This window comes from Acomys russatus, chromosome 28 (genome assembly GCF_903995435.1).
Source record: "Acomys russatus chromosome 28, mAcoRus1.1, whole genome shotgun sequence".
Lineage (NCBI taxonomy): Eukaryota > Metazoa > Chordata > Mammalia > Rodentia > Muridae > Acomys > Acomys russatus.
In genome coordinates this window covers 14,502,166-14,527,244 of record NC_067164.1, presented here as the reverse complement: position 1 = coordinate 14,527,244, position 25,079 = coordinate 14,502,166, and the positions used below count along the sequence as shown (strand labels likewise).

Here is a 25,079-nt window from a genome sequence, read left to right as displayed (position 1 = left end):
ATGGATTTGCAAGTGCATTCAGGAGAATCAAGCTCCTCTCCATGTCTCGTCAGCAGCACATCAGGAAGCAACCATGGTCCTCGCTCACTATTGGGTATTCTCTGACATGAGTACTCAGAGCGACACTGTCTTTTTTGAGATTCTTCACTCTACCCCCTTTTATTCCTCTTGCAGATCTTTTTCAACCTCAAACAGGCACACACAAATACAGGGTAAAAGCGCCTTCCTTGTGAGTAGGATATACTTTGCATACTGCTAGAATTGGAAGAAAAATCACAAGAGATACGGGCTCTTTGTCTGGCATCCAATTAAACATAATTTATTTGTTTCGAGATAGGGTTTCTCTGTGTAGCTCTGACTGTCCTGCGACTTACTCTGTAGACCAGGCTGGCCTCCAATTCACAGAGATCTGCCTGCCTCTGCATCCCTAAGGGCGTGCACCACCACACAGGCCCCAAAATGCATTCTTTTTTAAAAGTTTGTGTATTATTTTTATTTTCATTAACTTCCTTATTTAAACTCTTTACAGCCTGATCGCAGGCCCCTCCCTCCTTTCCTCCCAGTTCCACCCTCGCACCCCCTCCACCCATTCCCCCCTCCACTTTTGTCAGAGGAGAGTGCCCCCACCCCCATGAGTACCAAGCCACCCTAGTGCATCATGTCACAGCAGGACTAAGAGCATCCTCTCCCACTCTATTACACTCATAGAGCCATGATAACCATGGCACATGTATACACACAGGAGACATAGGTGGTCAGATAAGGCAGCCCAGCTAGTGGAAAGGGATCCAAAGGCAGGCAATAGAGTCAGAGATGTCCCCTACTCCAACTGTTAAAGGACCCACCTACATCAGGCAGATCATATCTGTCTGTAACTCCAGTGGGATCTAACGCCTCTGGCCTCTGTGGGAACTGGCATTAGCCTACACACACATACACGTAATTAAAAATAAATCTTCTTAAAAGTATGGTGCACAAGCCGGGCAGGGTGGCACATGCCTTTAATCCCAGCACTGGGGAGGCAGAGGCACATGGATCGCTGTGAGTTTGAGGCCAGACTGGACTACAGAGCGAGTCCAGGACAGCCAAGGCTACACAGAGAAACCCTGTCTCGAAAAACTAAAACAACAAAACAAAACAAAAAAGTATGGTGCACACTTTTAATCCCACTTGGGAGGCAGAGGTAGGCAGATCTCTGTGAGCTCTAGGTCAGAGAGTTCCAGGAAAACCGTAGCTACCAAACTACACAGTGAGACACTCTAAAGATTAAAAAAAGATGTAGCTGGGATGTTTTTGCTAGAATGCAGTAACTAGACTGCAAAAACAGGGAAAGAGGGCATCACATGTTTTATACCTTCAACTATTTCGGAAATAAGTTAATGCTAAGATGTTTGTGTGCTAACAAGTCACTCCATATACTTGCTAGTATGGTAAGGTCACAGAATAACACCTCACTCATGAGGCAGAGTAGCTTGCCCAGTATGTGCAAGGTTCAGTCCCAGGAACTGAAGTCTTTTTTTCACTCCTATCATGATCATACTTAGCTTCCAATTTATAATAATAATAATAATAATAATAATAATAATAATAATAATAATAATAATAATAATGATAATAATAATAATAATAATAATGAATTTTTCTAAGAGTTATTTATTTATTATATATACAATGTTCTGCCTGCACATATACTTGCAGGCCGGAAGAGGGAACTGGATCTCATTGTAGATGGTTCTGAGCCACCACGTGGTTGCTGGGAATTGAACTCAGGACCTTTGGAACAGCAGTCAGTGCTCTAAACCTCTGAGCCATCTCTCCAGCCCTCTAATAATAATTAAAAGAATAAATAGAGTCAATCTTTACTGAGCATAGAGAATCAAACAAATCAAATAGAGTTCAAGTAATCCCTACAATTGATAGTAGCCAACAGATGGGGGGAAAAAATCTATGTCAAATCATGTACAGTTGTTGCATGGAGAACTGTTAAAGAGTGTTGTCTCCTTTCTCCTCCAGCGATGTGATTGGTTATAACAAGCAGAATACATAGACATAGGAAAGGAACAGAAAAGGAGGACGCTGTACAAAGAAACCTTATTCCTTTGGAAGTGAAAAGTATTCAGCATGGAGAATATTCTTATCTTTACTCCCTCTGCCGTACAAAAGGACTCATATTGGAACTCTCCCATCTGGAGATTAGAGCACACGGCTCAAACAAAACGTTGTTTTTCTAAGACTCAGCCAGGTCAATCTAGGACCACTTTTTAAGTTAGAAGAGAGGTAACAACACTGGGCTGGCACTGGCGGGATCCAGCCGTTCCTTCCTGCTGACCTGACATACACCATCTCAGCTTTGGACCTCTGATGTTTGATTAAAGAGCACCATCATGGACGACAAGGAATCTGGGTCATGTTCCCTTCTCTTAAACTGTTGCTGAAAGCTAATAATGTTATTAGTCTAAGGTTCAGCTTCCTCATCTGAAAAGCGGGTATTCCATTACGCTCACAGAGACTTTATAGCTGTGATAACCATGGCGAACATATACATAGGAGACAGTCAACAAATGTTTATCTTTTCCACAGGGTTGGATGGGGAGGCAGAAATAGCCAAGTCAGCTCCTGGCAGCAGAGAGCTGTCAAATCAAGATCTGCACTGGTGAGCTTTAAAAAATTGGGAGGGAGGGGAGCATCACTCACCCCAGGCAACTTTCCCTCCCTTTCACAATTCCTACCTATATAGCAAGGCGTTTGGTATCTACAGCATCCTTCGAGTTGTCAGCGACATTTTCATATTGTAAGGTTTTGTCTTTTTAAACCATCCAGAGACCCCAGTCCTCTCATTATTTACTCTAATAGACTGGCTCATGGCCAGCAGCAATAAACATTCGTTGCCTAAAACAGCACCAATTGAGGGTTCGCTGTATTTAGGGGGCTGGAGTGTGGCCATGGCTTTAAGGCACAGAAGCATCTTCCTGACAAAAGACACAACACTGGGAGGTGCCCTTCGCAAAATCACACTTTGCTTCTCTTTCCTCTCGTGCACCTAGGGACCATTTCTTTTCTCACTTTGGGGCTGGGGTGGGTGGGGTCACTTATGGGATTCTCCGTTGTGGGTTTGGGGAATGCTCTTAGAAATTTCCCAGGCCCGGCTGAGGCCGCAGGGCGGCGACGCGGCAGCCACACCTACTTGGCCACGGAGGCTGGGAACCGGTGGGGGCGCGTCAGCGGGTCCCGGACGCCAGCTCCGCGGTTCCTCCGGGAAGGGAGCCAGTGCGAGGCGCCGCCGGCCGGCGCCACGGGACGCCTGGGCGCCAGCACGTGGAGGCCGAAGGGGAGCCAGCTGGCGGGGCCGCGGCCTGGGGCGGCAGAGAAGTGGACGCCACCGAGGGGCATTGTCACCGCCCACATCCCAGCGCGCGGACCCCACCCCCGGCCCGCGCGGCTTCTAAGCCGGGAGAGAGGCGGGGCCTCGCAGAGCCGGTCTTGGCGCCGCGTCCCCATCCCGGTCCCGGTCCCCAACACTTACGATGTTTGCCGCCGCCGCCACCGCCGCCGCCGCTCGGGTAGCTCAACAGCAGGAAGGGCAGCGGGGAGCCGGGTGACGGTGGGGTCCTCCAGGAGCGCTGCGGCGGCGGGCGCGCCGCGAAGCCCGCGCCTCCATCCCCCGGGTACAGCAGGAAGAAGGGGGCGGCCACCGGCGACTCCGGCTCCTCGGGCCCCGCCTCGTTCTCCCGATCTCCGCCGCGGGCCGCAGCACCGCGCGGCTCCTCCGGCTCCTCGGCTCGCCTCTCCCCGCCCCTCTCCGGGTCCCCGCCGCAACTTTCAGCGGCCACGCCGGGCGGCGGCGACTCTGCCATCTCTCTCGTGGCTTCGCGGTGCCGCCGCCTCTCCAGACCCGTGCCTGAAGCTCCCGGCGATGATCCGGTGCCCCGTCGTGCCGGCACCGCCTCCGCCGCTCTGCGCTCGGTGTTCCGCCCGCCCCGCCGGGGCCCGGCCAGCTGAGGACCGCCCCGCCCGACGGCGCGGCCTGCCCACCTCCGCCTCCGGCCTCCGCCCCTCTTGCTGCTGCCCGCCGCGGCTCGGCTCCCCTAGGGGGCAGCGTCTTCCACGGTCGCTCCGCACCTTCCACTCGCCGCCGTCGCGCGGATCCCTCCGGACCCCGGGGCGGACGGTGTGCGGGGTCTGCTCCACCGCCTCCCAGCTCGACCCTGCGAGTCAAGTGCGGCGCTTGAAGCCGGCGGCGTTTTCCGTGCGTAACCGCCAACTTGGCCGGTCCAGTGAGAGGCACAAAGATCCGGGCTGGAGAGGCCGACGCTCGTTTTTTAAAGGACACCCTACCCGCTAGGTATTAAACTCCAATTGGCTGTTCACACACAAGATCTCCAATCGTTGACTCATGGTTTTGATTCGGGAACTTTATGCCCCGATAAACTAGGGGAGATGACATTCTTCCCACCGGGTTTTGTTCCATTTCACGATGGCGATTTAGAAAGTGTATTTGCTCTTACTTTGTTCCAGGTTTTTCCAGAACTCTAGGTACGCGTGAGTGGATTAAACCAGCTAATTCTAGTGCAAGACAGTCGTCTATTACAGATTGATAGTTTTCCATTTCGTAGTGTTTGTGTTTTGTTAGTAAATTAATCCCTCTTATTTTATTTCAGATATATTTGAATCAGTAAGGGCCCAAAGCAAACATTACCTCCCCAAAGAAAATTGCTTGTTTTTGCTTTGAATCGAGGGGTTGGGTGGTCTCACGTAAAGCCCAGACAAGGCTCGCTTTAAAGTTTCTGCCTCAACTTCCAAAGGGTTTGATTTACAGGTTAGACTCACTATTCCTATTTATTGTGGATTGCTGGCTGATAAGCCTTGAGTCGCAAAATGCCGACTTAATTAGACACCACTGTCACAACATTTAGTACACTTGCTTGCATCTTCTTTAAGTCCCCGCCCCCTTCCCCCTAGAGAAAGTTAAACCTTTCAGAAAGAAAATGTTTTTTGTTGTTTTCTGTAAATTGACCTTGAATTAATACTAGAGTTCTAATGCCAGTCTTCAAGTGTGTGTTAACACTAGAGTTCTAATGCCGGTATTCAAATTTTTATAACAAGGAACATTAAAAAAGGAAGTGTTTATAAGAAGCTAACGCTAAACACCCTTAGAAAATTAACTGTTAGCTTTGAGTTTCTGGTATTTCCTTGACACAATGATCTTAATATTAGTCCTTCTGCCTAAGTTATGACAAATAACTTCTATAAAATGATGCACAGAGATGTTGTAAAGCTAAAGGAACCTAAGGAGACCTTTACAACATGGTCCAGCGCAAGACAGAATAGTTACTACTACCTATGTCATCATTTTGACAAAATAGTACGTTTCTTTGTTTGTATTGAGGCGGGTCTCATCTTAGACCAGGCTGAACTTGAACTCACAGACATCTGCCTACCTCCAGAGTGCTCAGATCACAGGTGTTGCCCAAGCCTAGCTGACAACATGTAACTTTTAATTTTTATTTTTATTTGGTTTTTTTGAGACAGGGTTTCTCAGTGTAATAGCCCTGGCTGTCCTGGAACTCCCAGCAATCCACCTGCTTCTGCCTTGAGAGTTCTGGGTTTAAAGGAGTGCACCACCATGCCTTGCTGTAACTTTTTAAAAAATCAAATAAAAGCAAGTTGAGTTGGAGAATTAATATCACATCTTTGGTCATCTTGGGAGTTTTTCTTTTTTTTTTTTAAGATGCATTATTTACTTAATTTTTGTGTGTGTCTGTGCTGTGTTTGTGTATGTTCTATATGTCCAGGAGGCCACAGGACAGTGTCAGATCCCCTGGAGCCAGAGTCTCGGGCTGGTGTGACCTCCCCCATGGGAGTGTGGGAGAACTCCAGTCCTCAGTAAGGGCAGCAAGCACTTTTAACTGATGATCCATCTCTCCAGACCCTTGTGATGGTGTTTGTTATTGTTTGGTGTTTTTTTTTTTTTTTTTTTTTGAGACAAGGTTTCTCTGTGTGTAGCCTTGGCTGCCCTGGAATTACGCTGTAGACCAGGCCTGCCTCAGCCTCTGAGTGTTGAAATTAACGGCATGTGCCGCCACCGCACAGCTCCTTGTTGAGTTTTTGTTGTTTGTTGTTGTTGTTTTTAATTTAAAGGAAGGCTGAGGGGTGGTGGGGGTGAGCACAGGGTTGGTTGGTCACAAACTCATAGTCATCTTGACCAGGGCCTGGGATTTCAGCACTAGGAAGCCTGAAACGGGGAGGGTGGTGGTGATGGTGGTGGATCATGATGGATTGAGACCCACTTTAACCACACAGGGAGCTCCTGTCAGAAGAAAGCAAGCAAGCAAACAAATAGGTATGTAGGTCTTGAGGTAGAAGACCAGAATTTCACAAGTCATACTTAAGAAGAGGCATAATCAACCAGGGAAGTCACCAAAGTCAAGTATGAAATACCATCTAGCATTGTCTGCTAAGTGAGGGAAAGGCAGATACAGCCCTGTGAGAAATGTGTCATGTTTATAACCCCCCCCACCCCCCATAAGGAAAGACAGTGTTGTCTAGTTTACATGGCGTCTTTCTCTTTGTGGAGCCAAGCTATCACAGGTATAGAAATAGTGACATGTTGTGGAGCCCAGCATGGAATTGGTTTTTGTGATCTCTCTACTTTTAATATCGACTCCCATGTTTTGGCTCCCACAAATTAAATGACAGCATAATGAATACAAGGAATCAGCTGAAATATGAGTTTTTTAAGATGTATAGGCAAGGCTATTTATGGACTTTGTCTCAAGGTGGACGGTACTCCAAGTCCCCAGTTTTCATAGGCTTTTATGTTTTTGATCAATAATATAATCATAGCTACGCATTAGCGGTAGTTATCCACGTAATGGGCTGATTCAGCTGCTACACACAATTACAGAGGCCAAGATTATAAAAACAAGCTTGAACACGTTCCTTCTAGAAAGTGTGCAGAACACCTCCCTGCACTTTAGAAAAGTCACAAGGTCCAGTCTTGGGCCTCTGTAATTAGGAATCTAGCTCTGTTTTCTTGTGAAATAAGCAGAAGGTGCCTTTCGATTTTTATCTGCTGTTTTAGTCCATGTTTCAGTTTCAAATACTCTGATGATCTTAAGGATAGATATGCATAATAGTGCATATAAAGCATTTTACAGATTAACGCCATGGATGATAATGTATTTTTAGTATAAGCTTTTTACTTTGAAAGTCAGAAAAGCCAGCACTTGAGGAGAGTTGATAATCTTCAGCATAATACATACATTATTCCATTTTTATGTTTAAAATCAAAGAGATTTTTTAAAAAGCAAATTCCAGCCCTCAAGTTAATAACATTTTGGGTTAACTATATCCATTATTATTTTACAGCTCTCTGTATTGCATACTGTTGTATATTATTATTTTATTTTATTTTTTGAGACAGGGTCTCTATTATATAATCCTGCCTGTCCTGGAACTTGATACATAGACCAGACCTTGAATTCAGAGCTCCACCTGCCTCAGCTTCTTCAATACTGGGATTAAAGGTGTGAACTTCAACACCATGCTAGGGTGTCTGTTTGACATTATGTGATAGCTTGAGAAGGTCTTATTTGAAAACAGTACAGTCAACATGATACTTTATGTTAATCTTATTTTAATGCAGAAATTTGTGTCAGTTAATATGCCTCAAATTTAAATGCTCCAGAGAACCCAGTCCTTACTAATGTACAGGCCTGTAATCCCAGCACTCAGGAGGTAGACAAAGGAAAGCTAGCTCAAGGCCAGCTAAACTGCTTAGAGAGTTTGAAACTGGCCAGGGCTGCATGAGGCCTTATCTGAAAATAACTAATAAATCTGGTTCTTTCCTTCTGAATTACTAGATTTTGATGGCTTCCGTTAACTTTATTCTTCTCAAACACTGTAAAAATATTAGACGATTGTGCCTTCTGTTGCTTACCATTATTTTTTCTTTAATAGAAATGGTATTTTTTTGGGACGGGGGTGTAAGCATGGTTATTTCTTTCTGTTTTTCTGTATTTGCAGTTTAAAATTGTTTTTAAAGGTATGTTACTTTTTAACGATTTTTGCTAAAACTTCGTGAGAAATGGCCTCACTATGTAACCCTGGCTGGCCTGGAACTCACTGTTTTGTTCTGTCTACTCTTCTTTCCCAGAATCCAAGCGCTGGAATTATAGATGTGCCCATGACCAGTCAACATTAATTTTATAATAAAAACAAAGCATATTGAATTGTTATTTTGATTAAGTTAGTATGTTTCTTATTCTTTTTTTTTTGTTTTTTTTTTTGTTTGTTTCTTTGTTTTTTGAGACAGGGTTTCTCTGTGTAGCCTTGGCTGTCCTGGACTCGCTTTGTAGACCAGGCTGGCCTCGAACTCACAGCGATCCGCCTGCCTCTGCCTCCCAAGTGCTGGGATTAAAGGCGTGCGCCACCACGCCCGGTTCTCTTTTGGTTTTTTGAGACAGGGTTTCTCCGTGTAGCCCTGGCTGTCCCAGTAGTCACTCTGTAGGCCAGGTTGGCCTTGAACTTGGGATCCTTCTGCCTCTGCCTCCTGAGTGCTGGGATTAAAAGCACATGCCACCACTGCCCCACTCAAATCTTTCTTTATGAAGATCATTATTGACAGCATACTTGCCTTCCTTGGGTACTCTCTGGAGAACAGAATTCTGTGGAACTCAGAGCTTTGCCCTCTATATTTTGTGCACAATGTATAGTATCAGTTTTGGGGTGGTGGTGGTTGTGGTAGCATCTTACTCTATATAGCCCAGGCTGACTTGGAACTGTGTACAGGCCAGGCTGGAATTCGCGGCAGCCCTCCTGTCTCAGCCTCCCATCTTTTTTTTTTTTTAATATTTTAATTTTAATTTATGTGTGTTAGTGTGAGGGTGTCAGATCTTGGAGTTACAGACAGTTGTGAGCTGCCATGTGGGTGCTGGGAATTGAATCTGGGTCCTTTGGAAGAGCAGGCAGTGCTCTTAACCACTGAGCCATCTCTCCAGCCCTCAGCCTCCCATCTTAATATTGCTGAGGCTGCATGGTTGGTTGGTAACTTCATCCTGTTTTAATTCTCATGCTATTCATTTTCTCTTTTGAATTTCTCCCTTCTGGTTTCTGGGCTGTAGTTTAAATCTTTACATGCCAGCATTACTGTGAAGGACTCATACAGCTGTTTTCCCTGCCTCTGGCTTTACTCCATCCTAGTCCTGTGTTCCACAGGGCCAGTTTACCTTTCCAGAGATTCTGGTTGCCCTCTCCCCATCAGGAACATAAGCAGCCAGACAAGGCGGCGCCCGCACGTCTCTCTCTCTCTCTCTGTGTGTGTGTGTGTGTGTGATTTAACCCCTCCTTACCTTTCCATTGCCTCCCACTGTTCCTTTTGGCCTCTATTACTCTAACTCCCCATCAGCATTTTGCTCCAAACGACACGCTTTTCCTCCTATTCCAAGGTTTATGGCCCCCCTTTTTTCTTTTGAGGCCCAACAAAATCTTTTATAAGCAGTTAAATTATTATAGTCATGTTTGCTCTCAAAATTGTCATCTTTTTATTTTTCCACTTTGTAATGCACAAAGGAGTTTTTAAGTTTCCAGACCCCTTTTCTTCTAAAAATATATCAAAATTCTTGAGGTTTAAAGACTAAGTTGGCTTCTATTCCCATTGTTAATGTATACTCAGCACAACAGAAATAAAAATGTCTACAGTGATTTCATATAAAACAATTCTCAGCACTAATATTAATACCTTTGCTGTTAATTTGAGCAATCCCCTCATCTACCCAAAGCACAAGAGAATGGCTCTCTGGAACTCTCCAGACCGGGCTGGCCTTGAACTCAAGAGAACCACTTGCCTCTGCATCCCCAGTGCTGGGATTAAAGGTCTACACCACCACCAAGGCCTTCAATAGAATGTCTGGTTTCATGGCCAATACTGGTCTTGAGCTAATGGCAACCCTCCTGCCTCAGACTCCCATCCCTTCATGTTTTATGGTGCAGTCCTTAGTTGACACACTTTTAGATAAGCACTCTACCACTGAGCTAGCTACAGCTTAGCACCCCCTCCTCACCATTCAGACCAAACTGCATGGGCTTCTGGTTCCATGGAGCTGAACTACTTACCAACAAGGTATAAACCGTGATTACTTCTATCTTATGGTTCTAGAGGGAAAACACTCCATTGCTTGAAACATTTTCCCTAAGACTATCCAGTTTTATAGTTTCTTGCCTCCTTCCTGTAGTTAAACATCTACTTAATGTTACAGCTGGGAGAAACTTAATGCAGAGCGCTCAGCCTAGGATCGTGCAGTGTCCCACCTGAATCAGTCTCCTTGAATGCCTGTTAAAATCAGAACACATGGGGCTCACAGGTGCTGGCTGAATAAGAATACACATTGTAAACTTACCAATGAACTCTTAGGCATTTTAGTTCAAGAAACTTTATGGGCCAGGGATGCTGATACACTGTCATCTACATAGCAAGTCCCTGACCTTAAACTAAACTTAAACTAAACTTTAAACACCTTAAACTAAAAGGTGAAATAGATCAGACACATGCTCAGTTGTGAAAGTGGAGAAAACAAACTTCATCTAAACTGAAGCAAAACCCAGAATTGTGTTTGACCATGTACTTATGTATAATCCATTCATTTCTAAATTATTATAATTCATTCTTAAACATACAGCCTAGCTAGCCTTGAACCATTTTGTGAAGACAGGGCTCCATGCAGGCTGTTAACTTGCTGATGACCGACACTCATCAGGTGACACCTCTGTAAGAGATATTCTAAATAGTTCATGGATTAGTTCACTTGATCCTCATGCTAGCCCTCCGAGTAGGCACTGCTCTTAGCCAACGGTGTTTTGTTTCAGGCAGACTGAACTTGGACTGCCAAATCCCCCTGAACAACTTCTGATCTTGGCACTTGCATCTCCAGTGTTGAGATTGTATAGGCGCCCCACCACAGCCAGCTTAGAAGGTACCCAAAACTGAAGCCAAGGCCTCCCTGCAACCTAGGCACCATACACAACCCCATCCTCAGACCTCACTACCCAGGTTTTACACAAAATAACAACAAAACTCAGGTACAAAGACATCAAGTAATTTGTCTACAGTCATAGCTACTAAGTAAGAATTTGGTTTGGAATCCAAGTTCAGTCTGCTCTTAAACACGGTTATCCTAAGAGATGAAGAAAATGAAACAATTAATTTACTTAAAACTTGCTTTTCTACTTTATCTGCAAGGAAGGAGTTAAGCTATGAAGCCAACAAGGCTGGGTTGAAATCCTGCCTGTGATGTGTAAGAGCTTTGTGATTTTGAAAGTTAATTCTCTTTGTTCCAAATAACCATAGTGTGAATAACAGGGCCAGTGAATGCATGCATGAGGAGGCCAGAGCAGGTACCTTGGAGCCTCCCTTTATCCCTTTCTGCCTTATTGCCTTGATAGGTTGGTCCCTAGGCTTGCTTTTGCCTAGACTGGCTGGCCAGTGAATTACAGGGATCTGTCTACCTGTCTCCACTTCCCAAAACTGGGGTTCAGGCACAAATAGCCGGGTTTTTGTTGCTGCTGGGATTCAAAATCAGGTTTACACGCTTGCAGAACAAGAGTTCTAGCCCACTGAGTCAGCTCTTCACCCAAGAACTGCAGCCTCTTCATCCATAAGATAACCACACAATCTGTTACTGTAAGGATGGCGGACAACTGCATGTGGTTAAGTGTACCCTTAAATTCTCAGCAAATTGACAATCAGCACAAACAGCACCCAGTGACTCACCAGCAGGGGAATATGGAGTTTCTACCTCACTTACCATAAAGAGGACTATTAAAAAATACAATTGGTGTAATTATGGCATCTTTCCTTTTTGTCACACCACAGATGTATGGACTCCGTTGTTAACACCAAACCCACATAATATACATATCCTGCCTCAAGAATTACAATTGTAATTGGAACCTGTCAGGGCCCTTCTGCAGGCTATCTGACAAAAACCAGGACTGCCACAGCTACTCTTTTCACGCTAACATGGCACAACTAGCTGGGAAATTTTCTTAGGCTAGCATTTGCTGAATTATTGGAATACTTTAACACAGTATTTTTTATCGCTTAAAATAACAATTCCCACAATTCTTAGTAGGACTTTAAAGGGCAGTAACCCAGGGCTGGAGACAGAGCTCACCGGTGAGAGTGCTTGACGAGTTATGCACAGGGCCCCCAAGTTCAAATTCTCAGCACCCAGTACCGAAGACCCACAAACCCAAAGCAACAACCCCCTTTCCCTATTGACAACAAAATTTAAACCTAAAAACAAAAAACCAAAATTAGGCATTACATACAAACACAATCACTTTAGTTCAAAACCCTTTTATTGATCTAAAATAACTGCCAAAAAGTAGGCCAAAGAGCAGCTTTACTTAAGCTTAATGCTCTTTTTAACTCCAGCACGAATGCCAGAGAGTTCCCCACTATAGCGCTGCTCTTCTCTTCGAACCTCGCGAACCTGACCTCGCCTTCGAATTTTGGCTCGTCTGAACTTTTCCCTGTGTTTTACTCTGGGATTTCTATCAATCTTCTTCCTCCTAGGAGTAAGTCCCCTATTTTTAGCAATCTGGTAGGTAATGGCTCTCTTTGCATTTTGATCTTCTGGAGCCTGCTCTTCAGCACTGTTTTCTTCCTTCTTTCTTTTCAACTTTTGCCTGTCTTCCACTTCCTTATCGTATTTTAGTCCAGCATCATCAAAACCAGGATCAGCAGACAGATCGGCAGCAGCGGCGGCAGCGGCAGACTCTTTTACAGGTTTTTGCTTGGTTTTGGTTACTTTTGCTTTTGGCTTCAGTTCTTTCTTTACAGCGCCACCCTTGGCTGTGAGCAGGTGACGGATTTCGGAGGACAGTTTCTGATCCACAACAGACAACTCGTTGATGAGATTCCTGTAGGTGACAAGCCTGTCTATAACAGGATGTCCATGCGCAGGGACTCTTCTGGCTTTTAAGATCAAGTAAAAACTAATGTTGGCGCAATAGTTCAAGTAGAGGTTGTACTTAGTCTTCAGGTATTCGCTTCCTTTTCCAGGTGGGATGACGCCTTTCTCCACCAACTGTAACAATGGCTCCAACTCACCTTTCACTTCAGTCAACTTGAGTTTGAGGTCTTCGATCAGTTCCAAGAGCTCTGGGGATTCCTTCCTCAGCATTTTCAGCTTCTCTTTCACCGAGATCTTTGCCAAGTCCTTCACGACCTGGGTCTCAGCTTCTTCTAGCTGGGGCTCCGGTTTTGCGAAGGCCTCCACCCAAGCGACTCCGAAATCATCCTCTTGCAGGGCTTGGGCCAGGCGCCGCTGAATTACCTGTGCCTCCTCCTCTTCCTCTCTTTCCTCCTCTTCTACTTCCTGCTGACTCTGACGGCCTCGGGATTTGGAACCGTAGTCTGTATCGTAATACAGTTTTTTCCTCTGACCCCAGGACAAGCTAGGATCCACAGAGGCCTCAGCGTCACTCTGCACGGAGCTCCCACCATCATCAGCAGCATCATCGTCGTCCTCCACATCCTCCAGCTCTTCCTCCTCCGCACTCTCTCCATCCTCGTCGTTTTCATCATCAATATCTAGGGCTAGCACCTCTTCCTCCTCCTCCTCCTCCTCCTCCCCACTCTCGACTTCGTTCCAGCCCTTAGCTAGTGCTGCCCGAGACCGCGCTTCATGGAACTCATCTACCTGATCTTGGTAATAGCTGGAGTCCCCGGGAGAGGGCGGCAGCCCTAAATCGTCCTCATTTTCGTCCGTGGCGGTGCGACCGGCCTTGGCCCGCACGGCTGCCCACTGGGCCGCTCCACGTTGCCGGGATCTCTTCCCCATGGCTCACCAGGCGTTCTCCAGCGACACCGCGACTTCCGCCACTCTCGACCTTCTCGCAGAAACGACAATCCCAGCAACCAGACGCTTTCCACACCAGCACGCTCCGCGCCACACGAGCCGGTGGCTACCAGACGCCTGTCTGAAAGGTCAGCTTCCTTCCGCTCCCAGGGTGCTCTGCGCAAAGCACAGCGTGCGAGCCTGAACTTCCGCTTTGCCTTTCCCCGCCCTCGCCCCGCCCCGCCCCCTTCAAGCCTAGTGCCTCCGTTCCTATTTTAAAGCTAGTCGGTTCCGGCGAATGAAAATATTTCCGGGTAGGAACGCTAGGCTGAGGACATTGCGTTCCGCTGAGCCTTGAGCGGTTACTTCCGCGCGCGCTCTCTCGCGAGCACGGGCGTGGAGCCGGAGTCCGGTCAGCGCCGCGAGGCAGCCGTCCGCCGGCAGAGGGCGCTGAGCCCCTACGTCCCTGCTGGCTGCGACAGAGAGCTTCCCACCTTACGGTCTCCGCTCCTCAGGATGGAAGGCAGTCAGGTTTTTTTCCTTTTTCTTTTCTGTTTTGACTTTTGAAGCTGGGTTTCGCCGGGTTACCCAGGCTAGCCTCAGCATCCCGAGGTGGGTGGGGTGGTGGTGGTACCGCGGCTTGATTCCTCTCTGTTTTTGCCCGGCTGTTGCTACCGTAGACACCGCATTTCTGGTCCCCCGCGCGGTCCAGGGACCGCCCGACGGTAGTAGTCTGCGCATCCTTGCGACCTGAGCGCTGTGGCGGCGGCCAGAGCCCGAAGGCGGACCCGGGGGCGATTCTGGGGGGCGATGCTCCAGGGAAGAGAAAAAATGCCGCGGTTTCCTTCTGCTGGAAAAATTTCGCTTTTCTAGACATACTGGAAAACACACTTTAAAGCTGTAAAGGGGGCGGACCCCGGTTAAGAGACTGGCCCCAGTCTGTAGAGTTGGTTTGCAGTATTTAGTGACGACTATTCAGTGTTGTGTGTTCTTCAACGTTGATCAAGCACCAAACATGCCGGGCAGCGTGTTAGGCTTAGAGGGAGAGATAGTGGCCAAAATAGATGATTTTCCCGTTTGGAGACCTTGTCTCCAGGTGTACAGGTGTCTAGGAGGTACACCAAACAGAACTTGGGAGAAGTGACTGCTCACACTGTCATTGTTAGCTAGCGTTTAGTACTGGAAACCCAACGTGGGTTTTACATCTATCTTTAAGATTATGGCGGGCAGTAGTCAGGCTCCTTGCACCTTGCAGGTCTCCGGGGATAGAACTCCTGTCAGGAATAGCAGAAAGCTCCTTTACCGACAAAGCCATCTCAAATGTCTGTCCTTTTATGTGTCAGCTTCTATATTTAAAAGGATATACAGAGTCCTCGTGATTATACACACAGCATGAGGCCTTGGCTTTTAAGATAAAACAGCAACAACAAACGCAACTCTCTTTAAACCAAACCCAAACGCACACATGGTTGTAGAGGGCTTCAGAACATGTGGCAAGAGATCATATCCAAAGATCTCGAGGTCTATGTGATCCGGCTGGCAAGAAATCACATCCAAAGAAAATCTAGGCCTGTGTGATCCGGCTGGAATACAAACACGGCTTTAATCCAGGAGGCAGAGGCAAACAGACCCGAGTTCAAGGCCAGCCTGGTATAGTGCAAGTATCTGGTAAAGAAAAGCTTCGGTCCAGGCGTAGTGATAAATGCCTTTAATCCCAAGGGAAGGTAAAGTTAGTTTGTAGAAGGAAGTGGTCATGTTGAAAATGGTGTTAAATTGAGTGACAGAAAAGGTGAAAGAAGATTTGACAGACTAGGATACGCCCAACTCTCACGAGAAGAGGGAAGCTACTTATGAGATGGTTTTACAGAGAGAGGAGGCAGTTTTACCAGGACAGTAATAGAGAGATGGGCTGCAGAGAGAGAGAACGCAGGTGAGGGCAAAATGAACCAGAGAACAAGAAGAAGGCAGAAGATAGAGCAGATTGCTGAGTTAGTTTGAGGCCAGCCAAAGCAATTCCTGTCTGAGAGAGAAGCCATATTAAATTAGTCAATTGGGCTGGGCGTGGTGGTGCACGCCTTTAATCCCAGCGCTTGGGAGGCAGAGGCAGGTGGATTGCTGTGAGTTTGAGGCCAGCCTGGTCTACAAAGTGAGTCTAGGACAGCCAAGGCTACACAGAGAAACTCTGTCTCAAAAAAAGTAAATTAGTCAGCTGAGAGAAGAATTTGATTCAGAACAGCAGAGTTAAACCCTCCATCCCAATGCTCAGAAAGAACAAAAAAGAGTGAACTTATTAAGCACTAAGTCTAAGAAAGGCTGAAAACATTCTAGGCCTACGTTACATTGAACAGAGGCTAGAAGCTTCAAGGACTAGGCCTGGGTTAGCAGAAGGAGGCAGTAAGCCTCCCAGACAACGACAGACAGTAGAATAAAAGTTGCTTTTATGGGCTGGAGAGATGGCTCAGAGGTTAAGAGCACTGACTGCTCTTCCAAAGGTCCTGAGTTTAATTCCCAGCAACCACATGGTGGCTCACAACCATCTATAATGATATCTGGTGCCCTCTTCTGGTGTACAGGTGTGCATGCAGACATAGCTATTGTACACATAATAAATAAATAAATAAAAATCTTTTTAAAAAGTTGCTTTTACACATGGTCACGAAAGTATTTAAGGATCTGAGGGTTATCCGCCTTTTCCTGTCACTCCATTCGCCTTAGTTGATTCCACTTACCAGGCTGGCTAGGTCCATGTCACTTCCTCTGCTCCACTAGCATCTGTCCTTGAAGCAGGGTACCACACCAGGTTAAAGGAGACGGCCTCCCTAGATGGAAAAGGGTGGTCTTCATTCTTTGGTCGAGGGTAGATGAGTAAAAGTATTTTCAACCACGTCTTAGGTGCTATATAAAACTTAGTGAATGATGTGTACACGTACAAACATCTCCGAGACATAAACTGAACTAGAATGGAGACAGAATCTTGTGCAACCCTGGCTGGTCTTGAACTTGCTGTGGATCCTGGACTGGCTTTGGACCCTTGGCTCTTCAGACTCTACCTCCTGAGTGCTGAAATTACGGGCGTCTGACACCACATTCATAGTTTTTTGAGATTATGTCATTATGTAGCCTAGGTTGGCCTTGAACTTTGTGATCCTTCTGCCTCAACCTTTTGAGCATAGGGCCTAAAAGTATTTACTGTCGTGCCCAGCTGTATAGGTTTTTAATTTTTTGTAGTGATTTATATTTGAATGATGAAATATTAAGTATAGTTTTTATAAATTTAAGATAATAGTTGAATGAGTATTTAATTATACTCCAGGATTATAGATTTGTTTCAGATATCAAAAGTTGTCAAAAGTAGTCTGTTTACTTTCAATGAGGTAGTAATAGTAATAATAATAATGATTTGATATGGAAATAATAGAAAATGTATAGTTAGTGTTAATAGCTGCTAACTTACAGAGACAAACCAGTATCTCACAGTTCACTATTTTTGGTCCAAAAAAGAAAGAAGGATTATTTTTAGGTGTAAGAAAGAAAATGGAAGAGCTGAAGTATAGTTTCCACTGGTTTCTGTTAGAAACCACTTATTCTGAGACTAATATTGATAGAAACCTTTTGCAAATAAGGTCTGTGTCTATTTTAAGTCACAAAACCCTAGCAAGAGTTGGAAGTAAGATATGTGAAACTTCCATGGCAAGGTGTGGTAGGTACTGAAAGTTTATAAGCCTGTAGCTTAAAAAGTATTAGGGTTTGGTTACCTGAATGACAAAGTGGCTTTGATTTTTTTTTTAACCCTAAGATGGCCTCTAATTCTAGATAGCTGAAGATGACTATGAAGGTTTACAGAATTATGGGGTGCTGACTGAACCAGGTTACAGCCACACTAGGCAAGCACCCCACCAGCTGTGCTCTGTCTCCTGATCTCTTTTCTCTTTCTTTACAAACAACAAATAAACAACACAAACAAACAAACCCTTTGTTCTTAGCTTAAAACACAGGGCCTTCCTTTATCTGACTCTTATTTTTCCACTTGTATTTCTGTGCTACCGTATGGTTCCTACTCAACACTGCATCATTCATGAAAAAGCCTCAGGAAAGTTTGTACTGGGAGAACTGGAATCCTCAGAATATCAGTTACGCCCAATGCGATGGCAAGCATGAGCATCGGTGCTGCTGCCTTTCTCTAGTTCTGGTTGGCAGCCTTGGAAATCATAAATGTAGTAGCTATGTTTACAGTACAGGCAAAACCCAGAAAGTGTAATTTGAGGCTATTATTCAGAGATTGGGCTTTTGTTCCATCAATTAATTTTGGGAAGTTTTTTTTTTTTGTTCTGTGATAAGATAAAATTATGCATTTATATATTTAGCTATTTGTTTTTTGTGATGCTGGGGGCAGAATCCAGGGTTTTCATATGCTCTACAAGCACTCACTTGCTAAGCTATATCTCCACCCTGACAGAATTGTCGATTTAAGGCCATTGAGGAGGCTTAGCAGGCAGATAGCCACTGGTGTCCTGGGTTCCTGCCTCAGGATTCACTTTGTGGAAGAAAACAAGAAGACTCCTGGAAGTTTTCCTCTTACACAGCCTCACAGAATAAGAAAGAAACAGTTAATTAAAAAAAAATAAAAAAATGTCAACTTACTGTAAAACTTCTCTTTCAGTGCATTTTTGTTTATCAAAATTGCTATATTAGAGCATTCTTTCATGCTATGCATGCTAACTAGGGTAGTTAGTGTCCCAGCACACATTTAAAATAACAATGAATGTATAACCTAAATGTTTACTTTTAGATATGAGTAAATCCTTAATAATACTCTGATATTATTTCTGAAAATGTAGTTCTTGTAGATAGTGAATTGGTACTACGCAACCAAATATACATTACGATCATCTATATGAAATCCAAATTTATATTCATAGAATATTTTAGTCTTCCATAGAATTATCTTATTCAAAGGTGTGTATGTATGTATGTGTGTGTATATATATATATAAATGAAGTGTAGAGTCTCTGAACCCTTATTGACATACTGAAATTTGCTTCCTTTAATGGTCATGGTTTCTTCAAACTCCCAATTTGTCAGTGACACTACAGTCTTTTTTTTTTTTTTCTTCTTGAGACAGGGTTTCTCTGTGTAGCCTTGGCTGTCCTGGACTCACTTTGTAGTCCAGGCTGGCCTCGAATTCACAGATCCACCTGCCTCTGTCTCCCAAGTGCTGGGATTAAAGGCGTGTGCCACCACTGCCCGGCAGACACTACAGTCTTTACCTAGACTTTATTTGTCCCTCTTCTACCAAATCGATTTCTACTTACTTTTCGATATTCACTTTCAATATTCATAATTCTATATTCACTTCCTCTAGGAGGCCTGCTGTAATCTGAACTACTGCCCCACCCAACAAAGCTGCACTGCTCCCACTACCATGAAAACACCATACGTCCCTACTGGGTTGTGTTTACATCTAGTTGAAGGCCATGTCCCATATCCTTCGAGCCCTGTCTTTAGAGTAAATGCCAGTGTATATTTATGAAGGAAAGACTGAACCAAAAACCATTTGCTTTAAAGACCAAGAAAGCAGTTCTGGCCTTACTGCTAGCAACTCTGTCTCTGTTTTAGTTTGTCTTAAAGAGAATTTTATTTTAAATGAAAATATGCAGCAAATCTAATTACACAAGGAAATTATGAGCCCTAAAAGTGGAAGTATTGATCTCTCATTGGTACTTTAATAATTGCTACAAATTTTGTGGCATAATGCTTCATCCAGCAGAGGTATGGATGACACAGGGACCAGGGAGGGAGGACAATTGTTGACAGGGACACAGGGCTTGGATTTACTTCAGGAATGAATAACTTTTATTTTTGCGACTGCTGTTTATGTATTTGTTTAGCTAGTTAGTAGAGATGGAAGCAGAGCATGTGCAGTCTCTTGTCCCACTTCTGTGCTTCCCTGTCCTTGTGTCTTGCCCAGAAGGCAATCCACCCAGGCCTCAGTGCCTGCAGTTTCCCAGTCACATGGCCACAACTGGGCCAGGCTTTGTGCCTGAAAAAGGAACTACAGACCCTGTGGACTGCAGCAGCTCAAGACCAAACATAGGTACTTTCAGAGGGCTGATGTGGTCTCTTTGGATCAAAAGCAAGATGTTGGGAGGGCTGTGTTCTTTCTGGAGTCTCTAGGGCAGAGTCTGTTTCCATGCCTTTCTGTGCTTTAGAGACAGTGCTGCCTCATCCCCCGCCCCTGTCTCCTTCCTGTAATTTCAGAGTCAGTGCTGCAGGACCTCAGTGTTTCCCACCTGCTCCTCTGACTTCTCAGCATTAAGAGCTGTGGTTGCTTATCTTGGACCCACTTGGATGACCCAGGATGATTTATCTGAGGGCCAGCTGGTTAGCAACCTTAATTCCAACTGCGGCCTAAGTTCTTCACTCCTGTGTCATGCAGCTCAGGCACTTGTGCTAAGGAACAGGACACGGGCGTATTTAGCATTCATGTGGAGCTGAAAAAAAAATGTGGTCTTTCAGTAATGTTAATAATAGTAAAAAATGCCAAGAGAGTGGCGTGCTGTTACATTTCAACCATATTCTAGGTACTTTATACTTATTATCACCAGGGTTAATGACACGCATGCCTCCATCATGGCTATTTTATAAATGAAACCAAGGAGAAGAGATTTTTTAGTTTTTATTTTTCAGTGCTAGAGATCAAACCCAGGGCCCTGTGCATACCGTTTCACTACATCCTTAGCCCAGGAAAAGGAAATTTAAATAGCTTTCCAAACTCTTACTGAACCCACACAATAGCTGATTATAGATCCCTTGCTTTTGTAGGAAAATTGAGGTACTTTTCAACACATCTTTATAATTGGGTGTTACGTATTTTTATGTGTTATGTGTGTATGTATGTTCCTGTGGGGGGACACATGTGTGTTGGGGGTACAGTAGCCTGCATGTATGTGTTTGTGGAGGCTGGAGGGACAGCCTTGGGCCTCGTCCTCAGGAGAGTGGTCCACTTCCTTTGAGCTAGGGCATCTGCCTCTCCTTGGTCCAGAGCTCAGCAGGTAGGCCACACTGGCTACTGAGAACCACGGCCCCTCCCCAGCACGGAGGCAGTAAGTACCGTGAGACTTTACATGATTCTGGACATCAGATTCAGGGGCTTGTGCTTACAGGGACAGAGCCAGCCCCAGCCCTGCAGCTGGCATTTTTAAAAATAACTGATTGATTATTCCTCCTATATGTTATATTTTCCTTGTTCTTAAGAAAAACATATTTAGTATGATAATGATGCAAATGCAAACACTGATAAAATAATTAGACAAGGAAACATGTATTTTCTGACCTATTCTCTCTCTCTCTCTCTCTCTCTCTCTTCTCTCTAGGGTCAGGAGTCTCAACCTTCCTAATGCTGCAACCCTATAATACAGTTCCTCATGTGGTAGTGATCACCAACCATAAAATTATTTTCATTGCTACTTCATAACTGTAGTTTTGCCACTGTTATGAATCAGAATGTAAATATCTGATATGCAGGATATGTGACATGTGACCCTATTGCAGGGTGGGGGGTCATGATCCACAGGTTGAGAACCGCTGCTCTAGGGCCTCAAACTAACTGAATCTGGCCTGGGATTTACTGTGTAGCCCATGCTGTGTTCAGGCTCCTGACAATCCTCCTGCTTTCGTCTCCTGAGCACCAGAATTAGAGGAGTGAGCCTGGGTGTCCTCTCAAATAAGCCTATGGTATGTGTATGTGTGTGTGCTTGTGTGCGCTCATGTGTATGTGGGTTCATGCATGTGTGTGTATGTGGGTGTGATGCATATGTGCATGTGTACGTGTGTGTGTGTGTGTGCTTGTGCGCCCATGTGTGTATGTGTTTATGTGTGTGGTGGGGGTGGTACAACTCACTGACCTACACTTCCAGTCCTATGGTTCCTCTTTGGTCTCTCTCATATTCCTCTATATATGTCATTTGATACTGCTCTGTTAAGAACCCCACTCTGCTTCAAGGAAGCTTTTGTTTAGTGTCAGAGAGGAATTATATACGTATGAAGAAAATGTCTTTAAAAAGTAATTTGCTAAAGGCGAAAGATTTATACGATCTGAAGAGAAACCAGAGTATAGCAGGCGGATTGCTGTGAGTTCGAGGCCAGCCTGGTGTACAAAGCGAGTCCAGGACAGCCAAGGCTACACAGAGAAACCCTGTCTCGGGAAAAAAAAAAAAGTAATTTGCTAATCTGTATAAAAGGTAATATGGGGACTCAAGTGGAGTTTATTGCAATTTAAGAGTAAAGGGGTGACTTGAATTAAGTAGTAACTTGCTAGGATTAATTTTAAATGATTTTGGATTTTGATAAAGATTGTGTGGGCAAAGGATAAAATTCTGGCAAGGAAATGATAGAGTAAAAGAGGATTCTAAAGCAAGAAGTAGCAAATCATATATTTCAGGAAAGGAAAGAAGTGTATCTGTCTATAGCAGCAGCGTCCGCTCCAGATACGTGATATGTTTCCTTAAAGCAGCTAGACCAGACTGTTGGCCTGGATGGTGTAAAAGCAACATATTGCTGTTTGAGGGATTCTCTTGGGACCTTCTTTATTATTGTGACTCCAGGAAAATGGTCATGAACTCTAAGCTTAATATTTTTCAAATGAAGTTTAGAAGTAGGTTTTTGTAGATTAGGATCTGTGGGTGAGTGTAAGGTTTGGGTGATGTCAATTAACCGCCAGGCAGATCCCAATAGCAGTTCTGTGAAAAGTCACTGCAGGTGCAAGTTTATTTAAAAACAGACCACAGCCCAGGTGCAACTCTTCTTATAAACATTTAACCACAACCTGTGTAAGAGTCTGTGAGGAAAGCTTTTGGGAAAACTGAGATCACTTTTTTTTTTGGCCTTAATTTTAGATTTTTAAGAAACATTTTGCAATAAAGTTTATTCCTCACTTTTGAGGGTTTTTTTTTTGTTTGTTTTGTTTTTTGTTTTTATTTTGTTCAAGATTTTGCTTTCTGATATCTAAATACAAATTTGACAAATGCTGTGATTGGTTAGACACCAAAATTGTAATTTTTGCATGCAAAAGCCAAAATATTTAGAGTTTAAAAAGTGCCAATTAGAAGAGAGTTGTCCATACAGATGTGGGAAAAATGAGTGTTTAGGGTTTTGGTCATTGAGAGGTAAAATGGGTTAGGCCCAGGTTCTGCCTTTATTTTTAGAATGACCAAAGCTGATTCTACTATCCAGATTAGAGCTGCGTGTGTGCCATGCACCTGTGCTTCCAGCGCTTTGGAGCCACAGGCAGGGAGGGCAGGTGTTCATAGCAGCCCTCGTCTCCATGGTATGTTTGAGGCTAGCCTGGCTTCCCTGAGACCCTGTCTCAACAAAGGAGCAAACAAACAAAAATGCAGAGTAGAATGTGTTTTTTATTTATTTCCTTATTTTTTGTTTTGTTTTGTTTTTCCTTTTTTGAGACAGGCTCTCATGTGACCTAAGTTACTATGGGGCTGAAAAATGACCTCAAACGAGGGATTCTCCTACTTCCATCTCACAATATTCTGGGATTCCAGGCGGGAGCCATTGTGCCTAGCAAAACTTGGACAATTTAAATGGGAAAAGGAAAAGTTTCCATTGGGCCAGTGAGATGACTTAGGGCACAAGCCTAACCTCTGAGTTGATCTGTAGAACCCCCAGAGAAGGACAGAACTGGCTCCCATGTGTCCTCCGACCTCCACATATGCACTGTGGCACACAGCTGCACCCACACAATTATACACACACAGTAATAATAAATAGAGTGACGGCTAACGTTTCTCTTATAATGAAGCATACGGTGTCATTTACATTTTCCTCCTCACTCTGCTGCATCTAGGGGGTTTCCCTCCTTGCTCCTTGACCTGTGAAGGCTATGTCTTCCCCATCAAATGCCATGTACATGCTATTTCTTCTGTTGTCGCAGCAGTTTTGTTTGTTTCTGTAGTAGGCAGAACAATGGCACCTTCAAAATGTCCATGCCTTGTGCAGGAGAGATGACTGAATAGTTAGGAGCACTTGCGTTCCTCAGGGGACTCAGGTTCTATTCCCAGCACCTACACGGTGGCTCACACCATCTATAATTGTGGTTCCAGAGGATCCGATGCCTTCTGACCTCACTTGCTGATTTTGATGATATAGGGAGACTCCTAGTCAGAGTATGAGCTCAGCTTCTAGAATCTCAGAAAAACTCGCAGCCAGCAAGGAAGTGGCGAGTAGGTTTTAGGAGTAGCAGGGATGAATTCTGCCAGCAATCCTGAACGAGCTTGAAAGTGGATTACCTCTCAGTGTGTTGAGATAGGAGACCGGGGGCAGGGAATGTAGCTCAGTGAGAGACTGCTGTCCAGCACACAGGCCTCCAGTTCAATACCATTATGGCAAAAATAACAAAAATTCCCAAGTCCCCAGTTTAGGTGGACAGATACTTCAGACTGCAGTGCCAACCTGGAGTGAACTGAGTACCTAACCTGCGTAGGGATGTAACAGGACTCTAGAAACAATCAGTGATGGTGTTTTAAATTACCCTGTGAGGTCATTTGCTACATCAGCATAAGCTGTTTCTTCTTCTTTTTCTTCTTCTTCTTCTTCTTCTTCTTCTTCTTCTTCTTCTTCTTCTTCTTCTTCTTCTTCTTCTTCTTCTTCTTCTTCTTCTCCTTTTTGAGACGGGTTTCTATGTGTAGCTTTGGCTGTCCTGGACTAATTTTGTAGATCAGGCTGGACTCAAACTCAAAGATCCTCCTGCTTCTGCCGCCTCAAGTTAAAGTCGTGTGCCACCACGCCCAGCTTATAAGTTTCATCTTATCTATTTATGTTTATGCCTAGATGTGCCTCCTCAGTTCCCAAGGACACTGTCTGATGGAGGTGACTCCATCCCTCCTCTGTGTGCTCGCATTTTACTCCTGTGCAGATTTCTTTTTAAGCATTTATCCCAATGTGTGAGTTTTTATTCTTAGGATGTTAATACAGCACAGCAAGGATCTTGGTGGGGAGGATATATTGCCAGTAAGAACAAGTGTTTTAGCTCAGTTTTTTCATAGGAACCCGCCTCCTTTTCAAACAGCATCTCGTATTGTAGCCTAGGCCGACTTTGCTCCTGCATCAGCCACCTGAATGCTGAGGTTGTAGGAATGAGCTACCATACCCAGCTGAAAAACTCTTCTATCCTCTATTGGTAACCAAGTGTGTGACTGATGTTGGCAACAGGGGACATTTGATTAATG

General features: G+C 44.7%; 2 protein-coding genes across 3 annotated transcripts in view; both read right to left on the bottom strand.

The window, feature by feature from the left end:
- Rufy3 (RUN and FYVE domain containing 3) overlaps window positions 1-3,987 on the bottom strand; it is an 80,420-nt gene extending 76,433 nt beyond the window's left edge. The window contains exon 1 of one of the 2 annotated variants that reach the window (XM_051170809.1): window positions 3,524-3,987. In XM_051170809.1, the coding sequence (XP_051026766.1) occupies window positions 3,524-3,854 (331 nt within the window). In that variant the 5' untranslated portion in view covers window positions 3,855-3,987. The remainder of the gene's footprint in view (window positions 1-3,523) is intronic. The other variant, XM_051170805.1, reaches the window with a different exon arrangement.
- Window positions 3,988-12,338: 8,351 nt separating this feature from the next.
- On the bottom strand, window positions 12,339-13,872 carry Utp3 (UTP3 small subunit processome component). The gene has a single exon (XM_051170349.1). The coding sequence runs from the start codon at window positions 13,842-13,844 to the stop codon at window positions 12,402-12,404; it is 1,443 nt and encodes a 480-aa protein (XP_051026306.1). The 5' UTR covers window positions 13,845-13,872; the 3' UTR covers window positions 12,339-12,401.
- Between the last annotated feature and the right edge of the window lie 11,207 nt (window positions 13,873-25,079).